At 38.5% G+C, this 27022-nt stretch overlaps 9 protein-coding genes across 9 annotated transcripts; 7 read left to right on the top strand and 2 right to left on the bottom strand.

Moving 5' to 3' along the window:
• The first annotated feature begins 159 nt into the window (after positions 1-159).
• Positions 160-1789, top strand: B0P05DRAFT_558962 (WD40-repeat-containing domain protein). The gene is made up of 5 exons (XM_051580202.1): positions 160-352; positions 403-524; positions 572-697; positions 743-1074; positions 1127-1789. The coding sequence occupies exons 1-5, from the start codon at positions 303-305 to the stop codon at positions 1718-1720; spliced, it is 1224 nt and encodes a 407-aa protein (XP_051430875.1). The 5' UTR covers positions 160-302; the 3' UTR covers positions 1721-1789.
• A 59-nt stretch (positions 1790-1848) lies between these two features.
• Positions 1849-3517, bottom strand: B0P05DRAFT_599856 (regulator of chromosome condensation 1/beta-lactamase-inhibitor protein II; the record flags this gene model as incomplete). The annotated part of the gene is made up of 4 exons (XM_051583214.1): positions 3397-3517; positions 3166-3353; positions 2943-3122; positions 1849-2898 (listed from the first exon to the last, which is right to left on the bottom strand). Exons 1-4 carry the CDS (start codon positions 3497-3499, stop codon positions 1849-1851), a joined length of 1521 nt encoding a protein of 506 aa, XP_051430874.1. The 5' UTR covers positions 3500-3517.
• A 71-nt stretch (positions 3518-3588) lies between these two features.
• Positions 3589-4471, top strand: B0P05DRAFT_558952 (magnesium-dependent phosphatase-1). Its single transcript, XM_051580201.1, has 5 exons — positions 3589-3707; positions 3755-3771; positions 3819-3864; positions 3912-4022; positions 4065-4471. The coding sequence occupies exons 1-5, from the start codon at positions 3619-3621 to the stop codon at positions 4378-4380; spliced, it is 579 nt and encodes a 192-aa protein (XP_051430873.1). The 5' UTR covers positions 3589-3618; the 3' UTR covers positions 4381-4471.
• Positions 4472-4519: 48 nt separating this feature from the next.
• Positions 4520-14723, top strand: B0P05DRAFT_498203 (uncharacterized protein; the record flags this gene model as incomplete). The annotated part of the gene is made up of 13 exons (XM_051575408.1): positions 4520-4619; positions 4662-4739; positions 4789-4901; positions 4945-5256; positions 5297-5386; positions 5435-5963; positions 6009-6118; positions 6165-6284; positions 6335-10456; positions 10501-13617; positions 13663-13890; positions 13951-14024; positions 14077-14723. 13 exons carry the CDS (start codon positions 4523-4525, stop codon positions 14576-14578), a joined length of 9492 nt encoding a protein of 3163 aa, XP_051430872.1. The 3' UTR covers positions 14579-14723.
• Positions 14724-16108: 1385 nt separating this feature from the next.
• Positions 16109-17245, top strand: B0P05DRAFT_558947 (uncharacterized protein). Its single transcript, XM_051580200.1, has 6 exons — positions 16109-16199; positions 16243-16309; positions 16357-16732; positions 16781-16969; positions 17029-17088; positions 17132-17245. The coding sequence occupies exons 1-6, from the start codon at positions 16123-16125 to the stop codon at positions 17188-17190; spliced, it is 828 nt and encodes a 275-aa protein (XP_051430871.1). The 5' UTR covers positions 16109-16122; the 3' UTR covers positions 17191-17245.
• On the bottom strand, positions 17246-21358 carry B0P05DRAFT_558941 (uncharacterized protein). The gene is made up of 8 exons (XM_051580199.1): positions 21292-21358; positions 21168-21234; positions 20882-21121; positions 20718-20830; positions 20566-20661; positions 17714-20523; positions 17530-17660; positions 17246-17485 (listed from the first exon to the last, which is right to left on the bottom strand). Exons 1-8 carry the CDS (start codon positions 21316-21318, stop codon positions 17325-17327), a joined length of 3645 nt encoding a protein of 1214 aa, XP_051430870.1. The 5' UTR covers positions 21319-21358; the 3' UTR covers positions 17246-17324.
• A 2027-nt stretch (positions 21359-23385) lies between these two features.
• B0P05DRAFT_478374 (peroxisomal membrane anchor protein conserved region-domain-containing protein) lies at positions 23386-24509 on the top strand (the record flags this gene model as incomplete). The annotated part of the gene is made up of 4 exons (XM_051575017.1): positions 23386-23709; positions 23755-23839; positions 23906-24063; positions 24204-24509. 4 exons carry the CDS (start codon positions 23386-23388, stop codon positions 24507-24509), a joined length of 873 nt encoding a protein of 290 aa, XP_051430869.1.
• Positions 24510-24606: 97 nt separating this feature from the next.
• On the top strand, positions 24607-25453 carry B0P05DRAFT_558936 (uncharacterized protein). The gene is made up of 3 exons (XM_051580198.1): positions 24607-24639; positions 24689-24872; positions 24924-25453. Exons 1-3 carry the CDS (start codon positions 24632-24634, stop codon positions 25314-25316), a joined length of 585 nt encoding a protein of 194 aa, XP_051430868.1. The 5' UTR covers positions 24607-24631; the 3' UTR covers positions 25317-25453.
• On the top strand, positions 25434-26865 carry B0P05DRAFT_558932 (peptidase S8/S53 domain-containing protein). The gene is made up of 4 exons (XM_051580197.1): positions 25434-25570; positions 25647-26087; positions 26130-26589; positions 26641-26865. Exons 1-4 carry the CDS (start codon positions 25453-25455, stop codon positions 26831-26833), a joined length of 1212 nt encoding a protein of 403 aa, XP_051430867.1. The 5' UTR covers positions 25434-25452; the 3' UTR covers positions 26834-26865.
• Positions 26866-27022: the final 157 nt, after the last annotated feature.

Genomic DNA, 27022 nt, shown 5'->3' with positions numbered 1-27022 from the left:
AATGACGGCATGGCAATGGCCAGTGTCATGAAAAGCTTCTAGTACGATGAAAATAGAACCTTGTAAGACCATAATTATATTACAGAGGAGAAGAAAAAAAAGGGGGAACGTTTCATTTACAAAAAAGTCAAATCGGCTCAGTTTGCTTTTCTTAGGTAGGCTTCTTTAATCGAGGTTATGGATGAGTGGCTTACTTTTGATTAGCCTTCAACAATTTACAATTGACCAATTTTACTGAGTTCAAAAAGCAAAGTGTAAAGCAAGAGGCCAAAAAAAAAAAGAAATTTTTATTGCTTTAAAATATGAACACGAACAAAGTGACAGAAGACGAAGTACTTTCACTTATCATAAGGTAAAGTGATACTCACTCTCGGGCTTATTAAATTATATATATTGTATTAGCCAACTGGTGGCATATGGCTATTCTGCAGTTGCTCAAAGTGTGGCTGACGCGACAGGTGCTTCAACAGATATGCTACCAAGTTCAAAACTATCAGAAATGATACAGTTTGCCAAATATAAGCGTAATTAATGCTTATAAGATAAACACATAGAACTCACTTTCTTATAGACGATGAGGACGATTCTGAAGACGATTATTCAGGCAAGACGTTTGATCATGATTCACCTAGACAAGATATGGATATCAGCATGCCTTCTTCTTCTGGTTTTGATATTGAGTCTCTGCAAAATGCTCGTAAGCAATATATGTGACGAGAATGTGTTTATTGATATGATTTAGAGCCTAAAACCGCACCAGATTATAATCAACTTTATTATACGCAACATAAAGGCCCTTGTCGTACGGCCATATTCAGTTCAGATGGTCGATTTGCAGCCACTGGCTCGCATGATTCCTCGCTCAAATTATTAGATGTCAACAAAATGAAGAACAGATCTGGCGATGCAGGCGATAAACCAGTGATTCGAACGCTATACGATCACACAGAACAAGTCAATGATTTGAGTTTTCATCCTAATGGCTTAGTACTTGCGAGTTGTTCAAACGACCAAAGCATAAAGTTGTTTGATCTATCAAAATCAGGCGTCAAGAGAGCCTTTCGATATTTACAGGTACTGAAAAATGTTTGATAGACATCACTCAATCTCTTTTTGTTGGGTGTAGGATGCTCAACCTGTCAATTCAATCTGTTTCCATCCTTCAGGCGATTTCTTGTTGGCTGGTACAAAAGATGCAGCTGTTCGTATTTATGATGTAAAGACACTTCAATGCTATACAAATTCCAGTAGTGCTGATGTTCACCGAGGATCTGTTTCGCAAATTCGATATTCCAACACGGGCAAGATCTTCGCAACTTCTTCGTTTGATGGCACAGTGCGTATTTGGGACAGTACTTCTTCTCAGTGCATTCGAACATTAGAGGGTGCTCATGGTGGAACTGCTGTCTCCAGTGTGAGATTCACAGCGAATGAAAAGTACCTCTTGACAGCTGGTTTAGATTCAACCATTCGATTATGGGAAGTAACAAGTGGCAATGTGTTGATGGAATACAAAGGACATGAACAGCGCACACAAATGTTACAGCCTAGTTTTACTTATACTGAAGGCTTTATTGTGATTGGAGATGAAGCATCAACAGATGTTGTTGTTTATGATACACAGACAGGCACTTTGGCCAAGCGAGTGCCTGGTCATAATAATTTAGTGCGATGTGTAGCTGCATCACCTGTAGATAATGGTATTTTGACTTGCAGGTAATGATAAGGATAAACATGGATGTATATGCTTACATTTTATTTACTTTAGTGATGATTACCGTGCTCGTTACTTTAATACATCTACAGATGCCTAAATACATAATAAAGGACTATTTTTTTTTATTATTATTATACAACAACAAAATAAGTAGCTGTATCATTGCCTGCTGCATTAAGCACTCTTCCTCTTTGCAAAATGGATTCAATAAGAGTAGCTTTAAAAGCATCTTTTGTAGTATAGAGTCCTAACTGATGATGTTCAGTAGCTCCATATCCCCAAGCACGACCTTCAGTACTAATCACCACTGCATGATCAAATCCACTGGCTACTTTTTTCACTCCTTCAGGAGGAGACCAAGGGTTTTTATGCGGATAACCAATCGCTTCAAATTGACCTGTCTTTTTTGACTTGATGGCTCCTGGGCAAGGATGATCTTTGTCAAAAAGAATGCCAAGTTGACCATGATCATTACGACCAAACGCAATCAAAGAATGATTGTCTGTCTGAACAATCGAAAACTCTGCTCCAGCAGCCACATTGATTGGTCTTGCATCAAAAAGGCTATCTCCACTATGGTCATGGTGTAAGAGTTTTTGTTCCATTGGATCATCTTCAGTGATATTAAGACGAGTACCAATTTCTTCTTCTTTAAATCTTCCGTCTTTAGAAGTCATGGTCGATATCATGCGCTGAGCTTCAGAAGCCTTGCTCTTCAAACTACCAACAGTGCCAAGAGCAAGAGGTGCATAACTCTTGCGAAATTTAGGAATCAATTGAGGCACAGGAACCAATTCAGGACCTGGTTCATCATGGCTTTCTTCAGGCTTTTCCATCATGCCACACTGCTGGAATTTGTTGACGCCCCAAGCAAAGACTTGACCACGTCTGTTGATGGCCAAGGAATGAAACTGGCCACAGGCAATGGACACAATTGAGTTCAATGCAACTTTTAAAGGAAACAAGTCCAGTTTGCCTGCTTGGTGGCGAGTCATCGGTACACCTAATTGTTCATTTTCACCACATCCCCAAGAATAAACACCTCCTTGATCATCCAGAGCAAGACAATGAGCAGCGCCTGCTGCAATATTGATAAATCGTATCATGCTCACTTTGTTGACAATACGAGGATAAGTTTGGATTTTTACATTGGGTAAATAACCATAAATGCCTTCTTGGCTCTAGTGTCCGACTTAGTGTAATAAATGAAGATAGTCTGATTTACCATAAATGTACCCCAAGTGTACAAAAGACCTCTAGAAGAAAGAGCCATTGAAAATGAACTACCACAAGCTACTTTTATAAATCGAATGTATCTGATAGATGGATGGTATACTAGCTGAGGAACATGTGGATTTCCTTCTCTTCCTAAAGCACCATACTGAGAATCTCCCCAGCTATACATCTAGTATTTGGTTAGTCTGGTAAACATAGGGTTTTGTACTTGCCATTCCTTCTCGAGTCAAGGCAATGGTATGAAAGGGCCCTGCTGAGACTTCAGTCACAGCTTGGTCTTCTAAGCCAGGAACACGGATAGGATGTGTCATATCTCTGAATTCAAATGTCGTTTCTTCTTCTTCTGCAACGTCTCTTCTTCCTACAATATATAAGCTTCCTGCTTCAATGGCTGTAGAATCTATTGAATATTAGGCCTATGTTCTCTCTTGTATCTTGTATACCATATAATGCTTTTAAAGCCGAATCCATCTTAATTAAGGTATAAACAAAGAGAAAAAGCGCACACACACACACATACAGATATATATATAAGCAAGCATACATGATATATGCATAATAAATCAAGGTTTATGTCACATCCAATAGGGCTTTTAAAAGTTTTTTTTTTTTCTGTTTAGTACCGCAGTCGCATTAACGTCTTTAGGTATCTCATTTATCACTTTATGACGAAAGAAAAAGAATTAAAAAAAGTGCCTGATATTTTACCAAAGATGATTGTCTTTGATTTGGACTATACTTTATGGCCTGAATGGTAACTGACAAATTCAAAAAGATCTTTACTGATCATGTTGCATCTAGGATCGACTGCACTTGTGGTAAGATGAGCCAATGACTTGAAAGCACATAACAATAAACTGTTTAGGTCCCCCTTATACTTATGATGAAAGTTCCAATACTGTGACAAACCAGTAAGTATAAAAAGCATCCTGGCCATATGTATTGACATGTTACTTAGCCGAGGAGAAACACTAGGCTTCTTTCCACATACAGCAACCATCATTTCTATCATCAAGTCTTTTCCTGATATCAAGATTGGTATTGCTTCTAGAACAAGTACGCCTGATTGGTATGTGATGATTTGGTATGTTTTAAGCTGACATAATAACAGGGCTAGAGAAGCTCTTGGCTTATTAAGGGTCCCTGAACTGGATTCTACATTGAAAGAAATTATCAATTATTTTGAGATTTATCCAGGCAGTAAAATCAAGCATTTCCAGTCATTATCCAAGAAATCAGGCATTCGTTGTGATGAGATGCTCTTCTTTGATGATGAACATAGAAACAGAGAAGTAACAAAACTCGGTGTTCATTTCGTACGAGTAGATACACGTAAAGGCATCACACCTTTTCAATTTGAGAATGCATTGCATGCTTATGCAAGTAACTCGACAACCAAACAATCCACTTTAGATAACTACTTTTAGAATAAAGTAACATATCATTGGCCAGGCCAAGGTTTAAACAACCGCATAAATACTTGAACCATTAGCACAGTACGTCATTTTTGCATAAACATCGCCTTTTTTTTTTCTTCCTTTCTTTTCTTTTTTTTTTTTTAGTTATATCATGTTAGAGTCTGTCGTCTCTACTCTATTGAATAGAGTATTAGGCGCTTATGTCTCGAATCTAAATTATAGTCAACTTAAAGTGGGCATTTGGTCAGGTAAACACGAAAACAACAAAACCCCTCTTATATAATAAATAGGTGAGGTGACTCTCCGTGACCTGAAGCTTAAACGTGAAGCTTTGGATAAATTCAACTTACCAGTCGATGTCTTGGAAGGTAAGTCGTATTGGACTATAAATCATACTTGACTCACTGTTGTACTAAGGTTACTTGGGCGAATTGACATTGACGATCCCTTGGAACAATTTGCGAGGAAAGCCTGTTGTGGTCCACATTAAAGATGTGTATGTCTTGGCTGTTCCAAGAAACGAATCTTCGGTAAGCATAAAGTAAGCCTATGCTCTTCTTAACTTCTTGTTAGATGACTGCTGAGGAAATAGCGCAAAGAGAACACGAAGGAAAGATGCGCAAACTCGAAAACGCGGAATTAGTGAGCGATCATCACGATGCAGCAGAAGATGCAAAAAATGACACATTTGCCAATCAACTATTGACCAAAATACTGAATAACCTTCAATTCTCCATCACAAATATCCATGTACGATATGAGGATAATATCTCGACAGATCATCGTTTTGCTGCAGGTATCACCTTGAGTGAACTGTCTGCTATTACGACAGATGAAAACTGGATTGCCAACACTATTAGTGAGACAGTCAACACGATTCATAAAGTAAGCACTCTTGTCTAACTCTTTGCTTATGCTATTTTAGCTTGCCACATTAGAATCCCTCTCTGTTTATTGGGACACCAATGCACCTACATTGGCTGACCATCAGGATCATACTTCCTTTAAAGATCTGGTAAGACGAGGGTTAGATAGACAAAACAGACACTTATGTTGTTGATAGATTGCCACAAAGCACCATGTCCCTGTAGAGCATCAGTACATCTTGAAGCCTGTTTCTGGAACAGGCCGTGTTAAACTCCATAAGAACTTTGGTGGCCTTACACCCAAAATTGATGCCTCACTTTTGTTTGATGAGCTCTCATTCACTGTGGACAATGAACAGTACCGAGATACTGTTCTTATGATTGATCTGTTCCACTCTTATCTAAAAAAGCAAAAATACAAACACTTGCATCCTCCTGTTGAAGTAACTCCCAAAACACATCCTTTGGACTACTTTCGGTTTGCGGGACAAGCTGTCTTGTCAGAGATTCATGAGCGCAATGAACGTTGGACTTGGAAGCGAATCAAGAAAAGAAGTGAAGATCGTAAGAACTATGTCCAATGTTATGTTCAGCATAAACTGGATCGTGCAACACCAGAACAGCTTGAGACGTTGGAACATTTGGAGCGAGAATTAAGCTATGAGGACCTTAGATTCTATCGAAGTCTAGCCAAGCCTAAACTTCGTACTGAAAAAGCCCGTTTAGGTAAGACCTCTGTCTGTGACCCTATTATTGATATAATCCCAATAGCTGCTATAGAGAAAAAGAGAAAAGAAGAAGCTGCAGCGAATAAATCAAAGCAAGGTTGGGGAATTAGTAGCTGGTGGTATGGGGCACAGTCTACAGCCAACACCAGTCAAGTAAGTACCAATTAGGCTAAATGGTATGCCTAATAAGTGTTGATAGGGTGGCTCTGAAGAGGATGATCTTGTTATTACAGAAGAGCAAAAACTTGAGTTTTATGATGTGATTGATTATGATGCTGATAAGGCTGCTATTGCTGCTTCTGTTGATTTACCCAAAGATGTAAGTCAATGAGACACAAAGAAAAAAAAAAGTAACTTATCTTCTTGTAGACAATGTTGCTTTCATTGAATACCTCACTTAACAAGGGTTCATTTACTGTCCGTAAAAACCCTCATGATGATCCACTTGACTTGATATCACTTGTATTCGACAATGTCTCGTTGGGCATGATTCAGTACACTGAATCCTTCACAGCTTCTGCTGCTTTAGGTGATTTGTGCCTCTATGATGGTCTGCATGTTGATTCTCCCTACCATAAACTCATGGGTGCTAAAGAAAAGAAGGACGAGAATACAGATGAAAAGAAAAGGAGAAAGTCCTCTGCAGCCACTCATTTGATTCAACAAAACGATCCATTCTTCACTATCGAATTTGAACACAAGCCATTAGATCAAAGGGCAGACAATGCTGCTGCCTTGTTCATGCGTAATATCGATATTGTCTACAATCCAATTGTGATTCATGAAATAATTCAGTTCTTTACACCACCTGAAACTAGTGCAGACAGTATCAATGCACTGATTGAAGTAGCTGGAGATACGCTGGAGGACATCAAGAACCAGACAAGAGCCAGTCTTGAGTTTGCACTGGATCAACACACGACTTTTGACTTGCACATTGATATGGATGCACCTGTTATTATTGTGCCTGAAGACTGCTCATCTATTCACTCGCGTGGTATTGTGATTGATGCAGGCCATATTCATGTCGAAAGTCAATTAGCTCCCCCTGAAGCATTAGCCTTAATCAAATCTAAATCTGCCTCTGACATGACAGTAGAAGACAACATTCAGTTGCGCAAACTCATGTACGATAAATTCACTGTCAAACTGACACAGACCAAGATATTAGTGGGTGATTCAATAGAGACTTGTTTAGTACAAGTACGTACGCCTCGTGAAGAATTCAACTATTTGCACTTGGTGGATCGTATTGATATGACATTCTTGGCTGAACTGTGTATTATTCGAAAGTCAGTGGAAATGCCTCGGATCAAAGTATCAGGTCATTTACCTTTACTTAAAGTCAACTTTTCAGACACAAAGTACCGTGCTATCATGCAGCTTCCTCGCTTGATTGAAGCCTCAGGTCTGCTAGGAAGTAATCGTGAAGAGATCATGTTGGATGAAGCATATGTGCAAATGACCAAAAACAACCAAGTAGACCAGAAATGGTTTAATTTGATGAATACGCCCTTGCGGAATAAGACGCAGGATGATATCTTTTTCAATGATGAAACAGACACTTCCTCCTCTGCAGGCGAGACAGAAACAACCGAAGCCACCGAAGTAACCCATTCTGTAAAGAAGAGAGATAAGGATGCTATCAATATGGAAGAACGTGTATTTCAACTTGATTTTAAGGTGGATCGTGTGCTTGCAAATGTCCTTGAAGCTAGACAGTCAAATGTGTCTGAAGAAACCTTGTTGTGCCAAGTGGATCTACAGAACTTGATTTTAGGATACAGTATGCGACCCATGGACATGACCGTCAGTCTCTCGTTAGAGTCATTGGATGTCAAGGACTGTATGCAACATGGCAATGCATTCAAGTATCTTGTGACATCAGATCAACAAGTCGTCTTGGGCCAAACTGGCCGTGAAGGTACCAAAAACTTGGTCAATGTTGAATATGTGCGTTGCGATCAATCAAGCCCTGAATACTTTACCAAGTATAAAGGAATTCATCAAACAGTACAAGTCACCTTGTCTACATTGAACTTTATCGTCACTCAGAGTTCAGTCTTAACTCTACATCACTTTATACAACATACCTTTGTGGATGATGAAGCAGCAAGACCCATCAAGCCAACAAGACCAAGCGAACACATTCAGCGACAATCATCCACCCATGTCCCAAAGGCACAACTGAATCCTAGTCAAAAGAAAGAAGACAGCAACATCTATGTTCGTCTCTTACTAGATAGCGTCAACTTTGTACTCAACAATGATGGCACGCGTTTGGCTACCGGTGAATTATCCTTGGGTGACATGTCTACTCTCTTGACAGAGGGTCAAGTCAATGTAGCTGCCAAATTTGCCAATTTCACTTTGACAGACAATAGCAACAACCAATTACTGACCATCCAAGGCGAAGAGCTGTTTGATCTTCGCTACAATTCCTTTGTCAATGATGGCCGTGAAGGCTACCCAGGCTATGACCATGCTTTGTATGTCCGTATGGGGTCTGCTCAATTTAATTTCTTGGAACAACCTGTCCATCAATTCCTTGATTACCTCAGCAAGTTTGCTGAACTAAAGACAGCCTATGATCGCGCACGACAAGCTGCTCTTGAGTCTGCTCAACAATTGAGTGAAGCTGCAACCAAGATGCATTTTGATCTGGTAGTCAAAACACCTGTTGTGTTTTTTCCTGAATTACATCAACATCCTTCTGATGTTGTCGTAGCTCATTTAGGCGAGATTTGGGCTTCAAATTCATTTGTGGATGAATCAGATGGTTGTATCAACACAATCAAAGCTGGTTTGAGAGCCATGAACTTGACTTCCAAGTTTTATTTCGATAAGCAACTTCAGACATTACCTATGGTGGATGATATTGATCTGACATTTGACGTAAAGATTCCTCAAGAAACAAGCAAGTCAAGATCAGATATTGACATACTTGGGAATATCTCCAATGTCACCATGCGACTCACTGAACGACAATACGTGTTTTTAATGGAAGCCATCAACATGTTCTCTCGTGTGTTTACAAGCAGCAACGAACCTGTGGTAGAAGACGATAGTCGCAAGTCTTCAATCACAACAGTATCAAGTCAAGAAAAAAAGAAAGCGATTGTGTCAGAAGAAGAAAAGAACAACGCACTGCCTCGTATTCAAATGGCAATGGCTGTCAAGACTATTGGCCTCGAAATATACATGGATCACAACAAAGAACCTAAACTGATTCAAGAACCAACGAGTCTAGCCCGTATTGCGCTCAACAATACTGACATGAAGCTCCATATGTTTAAAGACGATTCAATTGACGTTAACCTTGTTGTGCATTCTTTGACCGTAGATGATACGAGATCAGGCATCAAGAGTCAGTTCAAACACATTGTACCGGTCATTGAAGACGGACACCAGTTTGAACTTCAATTGGACCTTAAAGCACCTGATCCTGTTCGAAGTGGCATTGTCGTCATGACAGTCAAGGATCCCAAGATCATTCTTTCACTTGACCATGCCTTTTTGTTACGTGATTTCTTCTTGTTGCCTTTCAATGACAAGGTGTCAGAGCTCTCGGGTGAACAACAACGCCGTGATTCAGGTACACAGCCAGAACAACATCAACAACATCAACATCAACAGCAACAACAGCAACAAGGCTTGGACTTGTCCTATCTATTGAATATTGTCAATGCTGAATTCATCTTGCTGGCCAACCCAGACCAAGCCAATTCAGAAGCTGTCGTACTCTCGACGAAAGAACTCATGATTACTCAACAAACAAAGACTGCTCTCGTAGTCAAACAGATGGGTATGTTCTTATGTCGAATGGATATGCGCAAAAAGTCAACATTACGTTTCATTCAGCCTTTTGATGTCAATTTATCCATGAACAGTAACCCCAAGAACGAACAAGGTGGCTTGCTCACTGACCTTGTAATGAACATTGATCCACTTGTTCTTCGTCTTTCATACAGAGATGCTATGCTTGTGACTGACATCTTCAACAAGGCCTATGAACTCTACAACGCCAGTATGCAACAACAAGGCAATAAAAGCTCAATGGCTATGTCTAGTGCTCAAGGCTTATTAACTCCAGCAAAAGAATTGGACTTGAATGACCTTGTATTAGCTCAAGAATCCTTGCGTATTTCATTCCAAGGTGCACAGATCATTTTGATTGAAGAGTTGCATGAGACACCCATGATTGATATGAACCTTAAGCCATTTAATGTAGAAGTAGCCAATTGGTCCAAGAACCTTTCTGCAACTGTAGAGTTCTCTACCTATATCAATTATTTTAATATCAAGAATTCGCATTGGGAGCCTTTGCTTGAGCCTTGGAACTTTAGGCTTGAATTAGCTCGTAATCTAACCAACAAGAACGAACCTTTGACGGTCAAGTTGATCTCCAACTCGATTCTTAATATGAATGTGACACATACCTTTTTAGAGAGTGCTATGGCAACTGTACACCTACTTGACAAGCAGAAAAATGTAAGGCGATACAGCCATTTAGTTATCTAACTCAAATTTTGTAGACTATTTACAGCGGTGAAAGAGGCACAGTTGCACCTTATGAATTAAGAAACAGAACAGGGTACAACATCATGGTCTGGAACACGACAGACTCTAAAGAAGGCCCCGTCATCAAAGAAATCAAAAATGGCGATAATTTGCCTTGGTGGTTTGAAGACTGGAAGAAGCGTCGTGAAACTACTTCATATCAAAGCAATAACCTTAATGTGCAGATTGACGGTCAAGTAGACGGCGCCATGTGGGAAAGTCTAAGAAACATTAAGCTTGATACTGAAGGAGAACACATGCATCCTCTTCGACCGATGATAAAGAATGTCTTGCACCGCATCGTGTTTGATGTCAAGTTAGTTGACAATATCAAGATTGTTACTATTCGTTCAGCCCTTGTGATTGAGAACAAGACACTTTTATCTATAGACTTAGCTTCTGTTGATCCTCAAGGTAAAATGGACGGCCCTATTCAAAAGATCGCACCTGGTGAAGATTATCCTATTCCTATTGAAAAAGCGTATACGAACCGATTCTGTGTTCGACCTGACGCTGGTTTTGGCTACCAATGGGCACAATCTGCTTTCCATTGGAAAGACTTTGCTACACCGAATAAGAAACCACCTACAACGATCAGCTGTCTTTCTGGAGACAGTAATGGTAACATGCCACCTTTTGTCTTCCAGATGCATGCACGCTTGGATAAGAAGAGTATCTTGTTTGGTCAATATCCTGCTATGGCTATTCGTCTTAGTGCACCAATTGAAATTGAAAACCTGCTTCCATTTGACTTCAACTTTCGTGTTGTGGACAAGACGTCAGGTCAAGATTTTAGCTCCTATTTACGCAAAGGTGGAATTACACCTATTCATGTCATTGAAAATGGTCATTTGGTGCTTTTGAATATTGAAATGCCAGATACAGACTACAATCGCAGTGAATATGCTATTATCAGCACAAAGCGCACAGATGACCTGGATATTGATCGTAATTTTGAGTTGATCAATAAGAAGGACAAGACAAAACTCCATATCGGTATTGATATTTTAGATATCCCTGATTCTGGAGGAGCCAAGAAATATAGCATCTTTAGTCCTTACATTATCATCAACAAGACTGGTTTGCCTATTAGCTTCAAAGAGAAGCCTGCATGGTCTGATGCCTTGTATTCTTCAGGTGAAACTGTTACTATGTGTAGGCCAGGACCCAAACCTGAGCCCTTCATGTACTCTTATCCTCATGCTGATAATCGCAACAGAACCTTGATACAAGTAGACAAATCGGACTGGAGTCAACCGCTAAGTTTTGAAGCTATCGGTAGTGTGTATGACGTTGCTCTTCCCAACCAAGGTCGCTCTGAAGAAATCCATGTGGGCATCACAGTACAAGAAGGACAAGGCAAATTAAAGCTGACAAAGACAATTACAATCACGCCTCGTTTTGTGTTGAGCAATCAATTAGAAGAGAACATTCGTTATCGCATCCCAGAAACAAAAAATGATTACATTCTAGAAGCCAAAGAACGCATTCCTCTCTATAACATTCGTGTACAGAACGAGAAGCAATTGACGATCAAACTTGAGGGATACAGTAATTCATGGTCTGCACCATTCAACATTCAAGATATTGGTGATATCCATATTCGACTGGCCAATGATTATGGCAAACAAGACACATTGATTCGTGTTTCCACTGTCATTCAAGATGCAACTATCTTTATTGTGCTCACCAAAGAAGCAGACGATAACTGGCCTTATCTTTTGGTCAACAAGACAGATGAAGACATGACTTTCCATCAAGAAGATCCTGTAGTTCTAAGAGACGATTATAGTTCTGTTCCAGTGAGAAATCCTCGGATCAAACGCTATCGTCTGCCTGCTCATCAACATGTTCCTTACTCTTGGGACTTGCCTGCTTACAAAGATAAAAAGATTATTCTTACGATCAATGGTCGTGAACGCAGTATTAATCTACAAGAAATTGGTACCATGCTACCCTTCCGTCATACTACACGTGAAGGCAAGCCTGTAATCACTTCTATTGATGTCAAGATTCGTGGCTCACATCGTGTGCTTGAATTGAAACCATTCAGTCAAAGCGAAAGTCTATTTAAGCCTGTATCTGGTCCTCTTGCTCGCGTTGATTCTTCAGCATCTTTGTCTTCTGTTGATTCTGCAAGTAAAGAAGGATTTGAGGCAGCCGATATGGACATGACAGTGAACGCAGTCTTCCAAATACAAATCAAAGAAATGGGCGTTTCACTTATCGACAGACGGTTACAAGAAGTAGCCTATGTTACATTTAAGGGCATTGATTTGAAACTAACAGATTCGACTATGTATCATTCTTTGCGTTGGAACATTGACTGGGTTCAAATCGATAACCAAATGTATGGCTCTATATTCCCTATTCTCTTATATCCTACCAACTTGACAGACAATGGAGACCGTAATCGTAAAGACAAAAAGATCTTGCCTACTGTGCAAATGGCTCTTGATCGTGTTAAGGACGACTCTCATGGTGTTGTGTACTTTAAATACTTTTCTATTTTGATGCAAGAAATGAGCATCGAGGTGGATGAATCGTTTATATATGCTATCATGGAATTTGCTCATTTGAACAGTGATGCTCCTGCTGAAGAATCCAGCCATGATGCCAGAGTGTGGGAATACACAACAGACATTCCAGATGTGAAAGCACAAGACAATATTGCTCAAATTTATTTCGAAGTATTCAGTATCCAACCCATTCGATTCAACCTATCCTTTTTGCGCTCTGATCAAGACGATAATTCCATAAGACCCCAACAATCGAATAATCCTTTAATGTATATTGTGAATGCAATGACCATGGCTATTGGCAACATCAATCAAGCACCTCTGAAATTCAATGCACTTGCCATTGAAAATATCATGGCAAGTGGGCCTGATTTGGCTAATCGTATCACAATACATTACAGTGATCAATTTATATACCAAGTGCATCGTATCCTTGGTTCGGCTGACTTCTTGGGTAATCCTGTTGGTTTGTTTAACAACTTGAGTTCAGGTGTTGCCGAGTTGTTCTATGAACCATGGCAAGGTTTGATTATGAGTGATCGTCCTCAAGATTTGGGCATTGGTATTGCCAAGGTAAAGTGCTGAACTATACAACATGATCTAATATGCTTTACTTAGGGTTTTAGTGGATTTGTTAAAAAGAGTGTCTTTGGTGTCTCTGATAGTTTTACGAAATTCACTGGAAGTATTGGTAAAGGTTTATCTGCAGCCACAATGGATAGAGAATATCAAGATCGTAGACGAATGAACATGGCTAGAAATAGACCTAAACATGCTTTGGTTGGTGTTGCTCAAGGTGCTACGTCTTTTGCTAATAGCGTTGCAAGTGGTTTCTCTGGTTTAGTTGTAAGTATTTCACATACTACCTATCATATTGACTCACTATATTTTTTTTCTTACTTTTAGACTCGCCCTATGGAAGGAGCCACCAAGGATGGCGTTGGAGGATTTATCAAGGGCTTTGGAAAGGGCCTTGTTGGGTAAGAGCAACATTAGATTTTTTTTTTTTTGCCTTATTAATCTTTGTGATAGAGTCGTGACCAAACCTGCTGTAGGCGTGTTTGATTTTACCAGTAATGTCACTGAAGGAATCCGTAATACAGCTACGCCTGCCGATACTAACATGATTGAACGTGTGCGCTATCCTCGTTACATTGGACCCGATGGCTTATTAAAACCTTATTCTTTACGCGAAGCTATTGGCCAGCACTGGCTAAAGGATGTTGATGGTGGCAAATACATCAACGATGCTTATATTGCTCACTGTCACGTACAAAATGATGAACGTGTTGCCATGCTCACATCAAACAGACTGATGCTTATCCGAACTCGAAAACTGACAGTGGAATGGCAAGAACCTTTTACGGAAATCCAGACAATCAAGCGCGAACCTACTGGTATAGCTATCTACTTGCGAAACATGAGTTGGGAGCCTTTCTTGATTATTTCCGACAAACATAGTAGAGAGGAGTTCTTTAGAAAGATCGAAGACGCTGTTATTAAATATAACATGACACGCCGATCTGATCAGTGAACAAGACGTTCTTTATTAAATAAATCGATTAGGCATGAGTGCAATGACTATTACTCTTGTTCTTCATAAACATACACCGTGCAGAACGACTTGTTGATCAGGATTTAAAGAGAGCTTATCAATACTGATTACTTTAGCAATTGACAGCATTATGTTGTTGTTTATTGTGTTTTCCATAAGTTATATATCACGAGTTATTCATTTTAGATACTAGTTGCCGTTGCTTTCATTGAATTATGCAAATAAAAGCATACCTCTTATGACTAATGTAGCTTCTCTAGCCAAAAATGCGCACACGAAGCTACTTCAAAGCCTGTCTATACACGCATAAGTACTTTAGGTGCATACAAACAGTGTTTATCATCATACATGATGCCTTGGGAGCTGATTTGAACAAAAAAAATTGACTTGCGAAAAATGACCACACTATGCCTTTCGACCAAAGGGCACTACTCATGAAAAAAGCTCATTTTAACAACTTTGGATCTTTCTTTTGACGCTATACAACGAGAAATAGAAATATTGACAAGCTTAGATACTTGAAATGAGCGTCAAAGACTCTAGTTTTTGTTGAATATATTTGCTCGCCAATGATGCTATGAAAGCGATAAGATATGGATGAAAACCTCCATAAACATTTTCGTCCATTTGCTCAAGACTTTAGCAGCAAAACTGTCGTGATCCTTACATCAATAGACTCAAAAAGCAAAAATTAACAGCTCTTGTCACTGCACCAAAGCTCAATAGCTTCTTCTTTATGCAGTTCTCAGCAAACGCTCGATTTTTATTGCGGCGGGAAGAAGTGGAGTTATGTCTTTCTTTAATCTTCGCACACAGTCAACATGTATGTCCTATGTCCATTTACCCCACATCTAGAATACAAAAGACCCATGTTTCTATTTTCCTATGTTATTTGGCACTCAGAATAACATAAGATGCTTCAGAAGAGTCAATTGCTAGCACCTTGCATATGACAGTCAGAGCAAAAATGCTGAAAACACAGCTTAAACAAGCCAATCTTTGATGGGCCATTACTCGACAACCAGACTATTAAAATGGCCGCCGTATGGCATATAAGTTACTGTAGAATCTGGATGAAAGCTTGAATTACCTTTGTATGGGCTTCAAAATATGAGACACCAATTTTATATGCAGTTGTGAACATCAGTATTTGAGCTCCCAGTGTAGCCACCAAACAACTTGTAGAAGTTGGCAAAAAAGAGAAAGCTTGACCAAGAAAAAGCTCTGAAGCCAAGACTACCACTGGTCATTATTTGCGCTTTTTAGGCAATCATTCTGATATTTTGGATACCTATGAGTACTGTCAGAGCTCGTATGTTGTCATGGATAGCATCCCTATACACAAGTGAATTGGTATAGATACTGTTCGGTTGTTAAGAGTAACCTCAAGAGACATCAAATTCTTCAAAAGGAAAATATGTAAGACTGTATCAATCAAAGTTCCTATAAACAGAAATTTCAAAATACGACAAGCTTTTGAAACGCGACAAGTTGATATGATGCGCCTTCTTCTTATTATTTTCATGTTTTTAAAAAGATCATTTCATTTAACTAAAAAACGCTTTTATCATCCTCGTCTTCATAAAAAGAATGTGTTGATGTAATTATATGACTGAGAACAAACAATTACTCATTCATTATAGAACAGGAGCTTCAGCTGGTATTGGGGAAGCGTGTGCTCGAGAATTTGCTAAACAAGGATCTAATCTGGTATATCATTGACGTACTTTATTCCCACGTACTTAATGAAAAGATAGATTCTAGCAGCCCGACGAGCAGATAGACTTGAGTCATTAAAGAATGAACTCTCAAACAAGCATCAAGATATTCATATTCACACCATGTCCCTTGATGTACGCAAAAAGAAACATATTGATGAAGCCTTTTCAAAATTAGAATGGAAAGATGACATTGATGTATTGGTCAATAATGCAGGACTTGTGATTGGTTTAGATCATTTAATAGACGTGAGCGAAGAAGCCTTTGATACCATGTTTGAGACCAATGTGAAAGGATTGGTGTATGTGACTCAAGCAGTATTACATGGTATGAAAGCAAACGGAAAAGGACATATCATCAATATTGGGTCTGTTGCTGGAAAAGAAAGTTATCCTGGTGGGAGTATTTATTGTGGTACAAGTCTATTGGGTCGAAATAGAGTGTGTATTAAATTCTGTTTAGGTACCAAGCATGCAGTCGATGCAATCACTCGCTCTTTATTGTTTGAATTGATGGATACACCTATTCGCGTTAGCCAAATCTGTCCGGGTATGGTAAACACAGAGTTCTCTACTGTTCGATTTCATGGAGACAAACAAAAAGCAGACAATGTCTATAAGGGTGTAGAGCCACTTGTTGGTCAAGATATTGGTAGCTTGATTCAAATACATAAAGCCGTTTAACTCAATTTTTTTTTTTTTTTCATATAGCTGAACTTGTTACATTCACAGCTTCAAGACCACCTCATGTTAATATATGCGATATGCTAGGTAAGCCTTATTGTTATTAGTGTTGATCTGATTCATTTTATAGTATTTCCCACTGCACAAGCTGCCGCTACTACAGTGTACAGAAAGCCTACCAAGCTATAAATAAATATAAAGGAATAACCCATCACAATAAAACTCAATTTGAACCAATCCTTTACACAGGGTGAAAGTTGTTTATTTTATACGACAAAGAGAAAGATAGAGAGAGGGGGAAAAAAAAGATGATGATATTTACATTATTCGCGTCGTTTCTTGGCAACAGATTCATCGTCAACATCCATATCAACATCAGTCAATGTACGCTTATTCGTGCTTTGGACAGTGGCATCGCCAAGTTCAATATCATCAAAGACATGGGCCACTGGTGTCTCTGCATTGGTTGTTCGCTTAGTAGCATCTAAATACAAATTAATCAAAGCCATACACGATATATGTGTTTACCATATTTAAGACCCTTCTTCTTCAATACTTGATCAATAGACTGAACGTAAGCAGCATAATGCTCCCATTCCTTTTTACCTTCTTCTACAAACAAACCGCTTGTTCTTAAGGTATCCTCTAGATGATAATGGCTTATAGCAAGTGAGCAATCAGAACATTGCCTTTTTTTTTTCTTAATACTTACATCTTGGCAATATCACGCGCACGAGAGAGATCTTTAGCAAATGCATTAAGTACCTTGAAGAATTTGAGAGCATTATCTCTGTCTTCATCTTTGTTCTTGTTGTATGCTTCAGTAGCCTTAGAGATAGCAAAGGTAATACCATCCAAATGAATACGTTCACAGACAATTTGAGGAGGCACCTTTCTAGCAACATCTTCTTTATCAGCTTCTCTTAAAGAAGTGGCTTCTAGCTTAGCTAATTTGACTGTCTTTTCAAAAGAACGACTCGATTCAGCAATATGTGTATTGAATGACTTCTTGAGTGCTTCTAAATAAGCTCGACAGATGCCATCAGCAGCAACTTCACCAGAAATCAAATCCATCTGGAATTTAGTAACCAAAGCCTTCACAGCATCATCCAGCACAGGTTCGTTGTTACCATATTCACTCAATAACAAGACAGCATAATTGATATCAAATACACCCACCAATATACCACGAGAAAAACTAGAAAGTGATGAGCCGAGTAGTTCTTTGTGAGCTGAAAGTGCTTGTTTAGAAGGTTCATCGTCAATATCAAAATCATCAACTAATTGCTTGTAAATCTTGATTTGTTCAGTGATGTAGTCAGCGCATGATTTTTGAAGATCGCTAGGACAACGCGTCTTTAAACGAGTCAATCCGAACGATTCAAATAGATCGCTTGTGAATAACCAGTAAACATCAACTAAATAACCCAAGGCAGCTGAGCGTACTTCAGCTAAAGGACTGACATCTACGCCCTTGATAAGTTCAATGAACTTGTCAAAAGCCCAATCACGACGACGCTCAATCACAGGGGCCACTTCAGCAGCATTCGAAGCAATAGAGAGAGCATGGCATTTCCACATCATGTAGCGAGCAAGAACAGCCATAGCTGATAAGCTGATGTTTTTTTCTTTCTCATAGCCAAAAGCAGCACGATCAACAAGAGCACCGGTATATTCAATCACACTTGTACTCATGCCCTGAGAGTCGTCCATGGCAACAGTAGAATCAGTAAAGTTGATCAGGTATTCAAGACGAAGCATGCTGACAGAGATAGAGTGAATCAAGGCAGCTGTATAGTTGGCAGTAACCATATCTTTACCACTGCAGACTTCTCTGACTTGTTGAACAACTGCAAGCTTAAGATCCTCCATAAAGCTATTGTTGACTTCCATAAGACTGGTATTGTTCATGATATGACCAAGAGCAACAGCACAGTTCTTTAAGAGATCTGTCAAGATAGCACTGAGGTAGACACGGTTCAATATTTCGATCAATTCATCGTATTCCTTGTTTGCACGCAATTCAACATAGACTTGCAAATTCATCAAGGTGGGAATAGTAACCAGTTGTTGCATACGGTTAGCATCATCAAAATACTTTGTCAACAAGCGAGGCAAGACTTGAACTAAATAACGAGAGAGTTCGTTTTTGGTTTCTTCAAAAAAGGCAGCATCCAACTTGCGTCTATCCTTGGTTCCTTCAGGCAAGTTTTTATCGAGTCCCTTGGATAGCGCTGTATGAAGAGAAGCAACAAACACATGAATCAAAACTGTCTCTTCTTCTTCGTTCAATCGATAGCAGTCTTCAATACTACTGCTGCTAGTAGTATCCATATGATCGTCTTGTTGAGATTTAGAATGATCTCTGCAGAGATAGTCAGACAAAGCTTGGTAATCTTGCAATTCAGGCAATTGTTCCCAAAGAGCTTCAACAATGTTTGAAATGATAGTTGTACGCTTTTCAATAAGAGCACTAGACAATGCTTCCAAATCAACTTGCATTTTATCTGAGCCCTCTTCTTTTTCTATCAAATTGGCAGTCTGTTCAACAAGGAAAGAAGCAAAAGCCTTAAAAGTAACCCAGACCTTGTTAACAGGGACATTGTTGGTATTGCGACGACCTCCAGTCAAAGAGCGAGTGATAGTCTGTAAGAGAGGAGAAATAGAATTGGTTTCGATCAAGGCCTTTACAAAAGGAGCAGCAGATTTACGAATACGAGCCGAGTCTGAAGCAATCATGTCAGACAAATGGCTCCGACCATTCTCACTTAACACTTCAATCTTTAGCTTGAAGAGTTCACTACACAACTGGATAGCATGTACGCGAACAGAGACATCAACATCATACAATGCCATTTCTTCAATGCGAGCCTTGAAGCGGTTGGTAAACACAGAGAGTTTAGCAGCAATACTTTCGATCTTATAGAGCTTAATAATAGACTTGAGTGCTTCAGAACGAACACTTGCATTAGGATCATTGAAGGACCAACCAAAGTGGCGAAGGTATGTATTATCAACAAAGAAACCCTGAAAGTTTTGCATCCAACTGCAGAGTTCTTTAAGACATTCACTACGAATAATGGATTCAACATCACGGGAACGATGGACAAAAATGCCTTCAAAGAATTCAGCAAGATATTCTTCCAAGTCTTTGCATCTGCCCTGGATAGCAGTGTATTTTTGGTGTAACAGAGTCACTTTGTCTTTGCTTTGACTCTTCTTTTTCTTTTCAGCAGACATTTGTCGGCTTACAATCGACAGTTCATTTCTTTCTTTTTCACCCACTACACAGAGCTGATTGATCGTCTTGAGACCAACAAGTGTGGCAGTGTGGCGAAAAGGACGGTAGACAGAGCTAGACATTGTAGTTAGCCAGTTTTGAAGGGTTTCAATCAAGACACCGTCATAAATAGCACCATGTTGACATTGATCAATAAGTTCTTGGAAAAAGATTAACAAGTTACGTCTCAGAGTTCTATGTTCTTTTGTTCTAGAAACAATAGGGTATTCAGTGTGAGGAAGCTACTTGTTTGTTAGTACAGCAAAAGAGCTTAGTTAACTTACTTTGCCCAGTTCTTGTTGTAATTCTTGAAGTGTATTGAGCGAGCCATCTTCTTGCATTAATGCTTCATCAGTAATTGCCATTGAACAACCAGAACTCTGTATACATTAAATAAATATTTGCCTATATATATAAAAGACTATGGTGTACTCACACGAATAACAAAATTGATCAAGTCCTTAAGAGCATTGCGCTGATTTGATTCGTATTTCTTTGTCCATTCAGTTACAATATCATCCATACTGCTTTCAGGCGATAAGGCCATTTCTATTTGAATCAGTTAGGTCCACACTCATTGAATTCAGCAAGTATCTTTACCATACAAACTATTCTGGGTGTTAGGAGAAGAGTCATTGACTTGTTCCAATAATCGACTGCTGGAACTAACAACAACATTAGAAGCAACGTTTTTTCCTTTGGCTCTTCTGGTGGGCTTTCTTTTTTTGGTTTGCATCTCATTCTCACTGTCAGATTCGCCTTCAGATGAGTTGAGTTCGTCCTCTTCAGCTTCTTCTTCACTCGAATCGTCGTTCTGAATAATTCGTCTTCTATTAGCAACTAAGATATGGCATGAATAAAGGTCATTTGTAGATACGATAATTACCAGTCTTTTGCTTTATAAACATATCAGGAACTGTTCTGACACGAAGAGATCTTTGTGAAGACGCTTCCTATGTTTAATACGTTTATATTTGACATCTTTTGTATATAAAAATAAACAAGCATACCACAGTGGTCTTTTTAGGTCTTGCCATCTTGCTTTAAGAGGAAGTGAAATACAGAAAAAGAAAAAAAAAACGCGTCAAAACATAAAACGCGGCATTTTCACTTTCTGCGCGCAGATGCTGGTGTGTGTTTAGGTAGGAGCTAAGATATTGTAAAGAAAGACAAAGGATTGAAGCATGGCGTCACTTCTTATTACATGAAGCATAGTCGTGCATTCATTCTCATCTTATTTTGTTTGCTTGTGTCGATCATGATTTTGTCCTGAAATAAGCTTTTATATGTTGAGTTATTCATATACTTTGATTGGGCAAGAAGGTTTAAAATGCATTTTTTGTTATAAGAGAATAGATATTCACATTTTCAATTAAGTTTTATAGTTGAAGATTAAGAAAGATTTGTTTGCTTTGAGAGACTTTTTACTATTATATTTTTTCATATGTGGTTGTTCATCTATATTCATAGGTTTTCAATCAAAATGATATTCAACCATTCATCAAATAACTGGATCAACACTTTATATTTGTTCCATTTCGTCTCATTGTTAATCTTTGCTTACCCAAGTCTCTGGCTAGGCTCTCTAAAGAAAAGCAATGCCCCATATATGAAACAAAGACCATAAGGTTGTCTCAATATAAAACAGAGTTTGGAAACCACTCCATTCACTCTACACAAAATGGTAGCTGTCCGAGATTTAGAAGTAGCTCGATTTTTATTGCGGCGAGAAGAAGTGGAGTTATGTCTTTCTTTAATCTTCGCACACAGTCAGCATGTATGTCCTATGTCCATTTACCCCACATCTAGAATACAGAAGGCCCATGTTTCTATTTCCCTATGTTATTTGGCACTCAGAATAACATAAGATGCTTCAGAAGAGTCAATTGCTAGCACCTTGCATATGACAGTCAGAGCAAAAATGCTGAAAACACAGCTTAAACAAGCCAATCTTTGATGGGCTATTACTCGACAACCAGACTATTAAAATGGCCTCTTTTTTCATTTAGAACATGTTCTTTCATGCTCAGGAATCAAATGGCACCATTGGTTTGGTTTTTTTGCGAAACTCATTTTTTGACCGATGGGGGGGGTGATCCACGGAGGTCCGTGAAGATGAAAAAACAAAACTCGATCAAGAATCTTTGGAATGACCCAATGTAGGCCTGATCCAACCGAAATCAGACAAGACCATCTCTAGATACTCTTAAAGAAAATAAAACGAGTTCAATAAGATGAAAAAGTGTACTTAATTTGAGCATTGGCTTCAAAAATGCAACCAAAGTTCGTGATACACTGTAATCAACACAAAAAAGACTCATTTTAGCAGACATCGTATAGTCAAAGGGCACTTATTTCTACACTATTCGATAGGAAAATTGTGCACAAATAAGATTTTCTATAATACATGACATTACTGAAGTTAGAGAGAGTGGCTTTGAGACATGACAACAATGAATGCCTCGTATTCTTTGTCACAATAATTGTATCCAAACTCCTTTGGAGTGCAAAAATTTCGGGTAGGGATGCACAGGCAGGTAGAGGTTTTTGGGGGGTAACGGCCTAATTTGGAAAACCGGACGCCCCTAGTATTACCTATTTCCTCTGTTTTGTTTTTCTTAAAATGACTACAATTACGCAAAAGTGGCTGCTTTCTGGAGTGGATGGTATGCTCTCAAACCAGTCCCTCTCTACCCGGTACTCTGCGAACATGTCTAATATATGGTGGTCCTTGAGAAAAAAAAAGAGGAAGTAGTGCATAAGAAACCTGATATCTAAATTCTATATTGCATGAAAATTGCATGAACCCATTGAATATCTATTTTGACACTTTTCTATAGAATATCATTTTTTTCTACAGTGAATGTACAAGTAAGATTTTGAGACGCGACAAGTTGATATGGAGAAACACTTTTTTTTATTTGTTTGGATCCATGCCGAACAATGCTTGACCATTATCAAGTTTCAGGAACAATGCTTATGCGAATCATCTAGTTTGTGACTCTGTTTTGAGTTGGATTCATGTGAAGTTGTTTAATAAGCAGCATTAGTCAATTCCCCACAGTTTTTTTTCTCCTTATTTTTCTTCCTTTCTTTATCCAACCATGCGTGAAGACCTTATTACCTCTGCTATTTCATTCCTATCTGATCCCAAGGTTCAGTCAGCACCTTTAGCCAAAAAAGTTTCTTTTCTAGAGTCCAAGGGAATGACCTCTGAAGAAATTGAAGAAGCTATGGCTCGTGTTAACGGCAAGTCAATAGGTGCTGTCGCTCCTCAGGTAGGTACCATGGCTACTCAACAACCGGGTATGATGGTTCAGCATGCACCTCCTCCTGTTCCAGCCAGACCTGCTTATGACTGGAGAGATATTTTTATTGCTGCTGTATTAGCTGGAGGTGTGGGTTATGGAGTGTGGACATTGGCTAAGGTAAACATTCAACCGATAATAAGAGTATTAACATAAGATGCATAGCGTCTTTTTGGTCCTTGGTTTAAGGTACCTACACAAAAAGAACTAGAAGAAGACAAAGAGAAATTAGACGCTCAATTCCAAGCAGGTAAAAGAAAAACAAACAAACATAAGACTGGATGATTAATCTTTTTTTCTTTTTTTGTTTATAAAGTGGAGGATTCATTAAAAGAGATTAAAGATCAAACAAACACAGCACTTACAACCGTTACATCACAATCTAAAAAAATTGATGATTCACTTACAAATCTCGACACCGTCATCAAAGAACTTAAGGAAGGTGATGCACAAAGAGATCAAGAATTTAAGAGTGTCAAGAGTGATATGGATGCATTAAAGGAACTGGTGCCAAAGGTAAAAAAAAAAAAAAAAAAAAAAAAAAAAAAAAAAAAGAGAGAGAGAGAGAGAGAGAGAAAGGGAATTGAATAAACCAATTGACAATGATATCATAGACTTTGGAACGTAACAAGGAGGCACAGAATGCAGTTCTGGTTGATCTTCAAAACGAAATGAAATCACTTAAATCCCTTCTTGTTAGCAGACGTGCTGTTACTACTTCTGATTCGGTCTCTAGTGCACCTACCACACCTGCTTCTCAAGCATCTACTAACTTAACTGATGGTTTATCTTCCCGTTTATCTGCCACACTTAACAATAGTGGTGCTCGTGCTGGTATTCCCGCTTGGCAAATGGCTTCTAACAATACCTCCAATGAAACTAATAACAATGCTGAAGCTTCTGGTTCTTCTGCCAATTAATCCCTTTGTGTAATAAACTTCCCTTTTGCTTTAATCTGACATCAAAATCTTGGTGGCTGAGAGAACCTTTTTTTTTTGTTTTTTTTGACAAATATTTCTTTTTTTTACTTTCTTTATATAATATGGTCAGGTACGGTTTGCCTCTTTGTCTTATCATGATATGCTTACTATTTTATTAGTTTCCAGTGTGACGGTTGTGGCGATATTGTTAAGAAGCCCAAATTGAACCAACATGGTGGTCGTTGCCATGCTACTTTTACTTGTATTGATTGTTCAGTGACCTTTCAAGGCAATTCCTATCAATCGCATACTTCTTGTATGACTGAAGCTCAAAAGTTTCAAAAGCATGTTTATCAAAACAAGGTTAGTTTGCAAAAAAAAAAAAGTGAACTTTTTGATTAATTTATTTTATAGAATGCTCCAGTGAAAGGAAACAATAATAACAAGAACAGTAAGCCCGTTTCACTCATTGATCAATTAAATGAAAAGAAAAAGAACGAAGAAAACAACCCAGTCAACGAAAAAAAGAGAAAGAATGAAGAAAAGGAACCCAAGAAGCAAAAGAAATCAAAATTGACAGCTTGGAGTCCAACTGAATTAGACGAGAATGTGTCAACGAGTCTTAAATTAGCATTGAAGGAAGTCTTGAAAGAAGGCAAATCAACCTCATTAAAAGACGCTCGTAAAAAGACCATTGAACTTATCAAGCAACACCCTCAATCAGAAAAGATCAAATCAGATTTAAAGAAAGATTTCGACAAGACATTCAATTTGACTTTGAAGGACAATAGCATCACATTTGCATAAATGAAAAAAAATTAGAATTGTTTGTTATTAAAAAAATCACCATGGGATGATTTTAGCAGTTGTGTAATTCACCTATCTTCATTTGAACTGCATTTATATAAAAAGAAAGAAAAGTTTGTTTATTTCTTTTTTCAACATGTTCATTATGAAATTGACTTTGTTACTTCTGACAGTGCTGTACGTTGTATATGCTAAAACAATTGATCAACCAACTCATATTATCAAGCTAAAATCAATGATGAATGCAACCACAGGTAAATAAAGAAGATTTCTATTGAGTTATGTTGATGGTGTTGATAGCCCATAATTTTATACTTTCACATCATGCAGCCTATACATTGTCTCGGAAAAAGCAAGACGATCCATCTTTGTATCGTCGATCATTTTCAGTACCTGATGCTATTGATTTGTTTGCGCTTGACGATAACTTTACAGTGATGTCTGGCATATTTTCTGACAATGCTTTCATTGATTATCTGCATGATCAGTACGCTGTAGAGTATGTCGAACCAAACCATATCTACAAGGCACAAGTACAGTACGCCAACCTAAGAACAGAAGTAGCATCTAGCTGGGGACTCGCTCGTATCAATACACGATATGAAAGAAATAACTTGAGTCATTATACATTTGATGAATTCGCTGGTGAAGGTGTACATGTCTATGTGCTTGATACTGGTGTCAATATTGCCCATGTAGATTTTGGTGATAGGGCCACCAATGAAGCCAATTTTGTAGAAGAAGAAGGTCCCACTGATTTAGGAGGCCATGGCAAGTAAAACCGGTTCTAAATAACCATCTAATATAACACAGGTACACATGTTGCAGGTAAAATTGCAGGCAGTCTTTATGGTATTGCTAAAAAGGCGAATGTGCATTCCGTCAAAATCCTCAACCGATTAGGTGATGGAGCTCTCAGTAATATTATTAAGGGTATTTCTCATGTGATTACAGTCGCTGAACCAGGCAAAAGTATTATCAATCTCTCGCTAAGTGGGCCCAAATCTCAATTGATTGATGACATCTTGACAAAAGTGGTTGTGGATCATCATATTCCAGTCTTTGTGGCTGCTGGTAATTCTGCCTCAGATGCTTGTCTGTTTTCTCCTTCTTCCAACCCGCATGTGTTCTCAGTCGGTGCTTCCGATTTAAATGATGATGTGCCAGCATATTCTAATGTAGGTGGTTGTGTTCAACTGTATGCACCTGGATCAGAAATTGAAAGTACTTGGATCAATGGGCCAAATCAGTCCAAGATACTAGATGGAACAAGGTAATGTAGAGCATATAGAAAACAAAATGGCTTAACATGTTATATGAACAGTATGGCCAATCCTCATGTTTCGGGTATTGCTGCTGCTCTTCTCTCCAAAAGAACATATGCCAATGTACAAGAATTATACCAAGCCATTGCTTTAACTGCTACCGTGAACACACTCTCATTTAAATGGTCAGCACCTGTAGTATCAAACAATAACCTTCTAGCTTTTATAAATAGTTATGATTTACAAGAATAGTCTCAAATTAAATAATAAAAAAAAATTATGAGAGGAAATTTTTACAAATGAGTGAACTCATATGTTTGTTTAAACAGTATTATTATTATTATTTTTTTTCCTCGGTTCCCATCATATCATTCAATTCAAAGAGAACAAAAAAGATCATTCTTTTTTTTTTTTTTCTTTTTCATTTCTTTTCGTATTAAG

This window comes from Gilbertella persicaria (genome assembly GCF_025201335.1).
Source record: "Gilbertella persicaria strain CBS 190.32 chromosome Unknown B0P05scaffold_52, whole genome shotgun sequence".
In the NCBI taxonomy this organism is placed as follows: domain Eukaryota; kingdom Fungi; phylum Mucoromycota; class Mucoromycetes; order Mucorales; family Choanephoraceae; genus Gilbertella; species Gilbertella persicaria.
The sequence above is the reverse complement of the archived record's forward strand: the minus strand, read 5'-3'. Positions and strand labels throughout refer to the sequence as shown.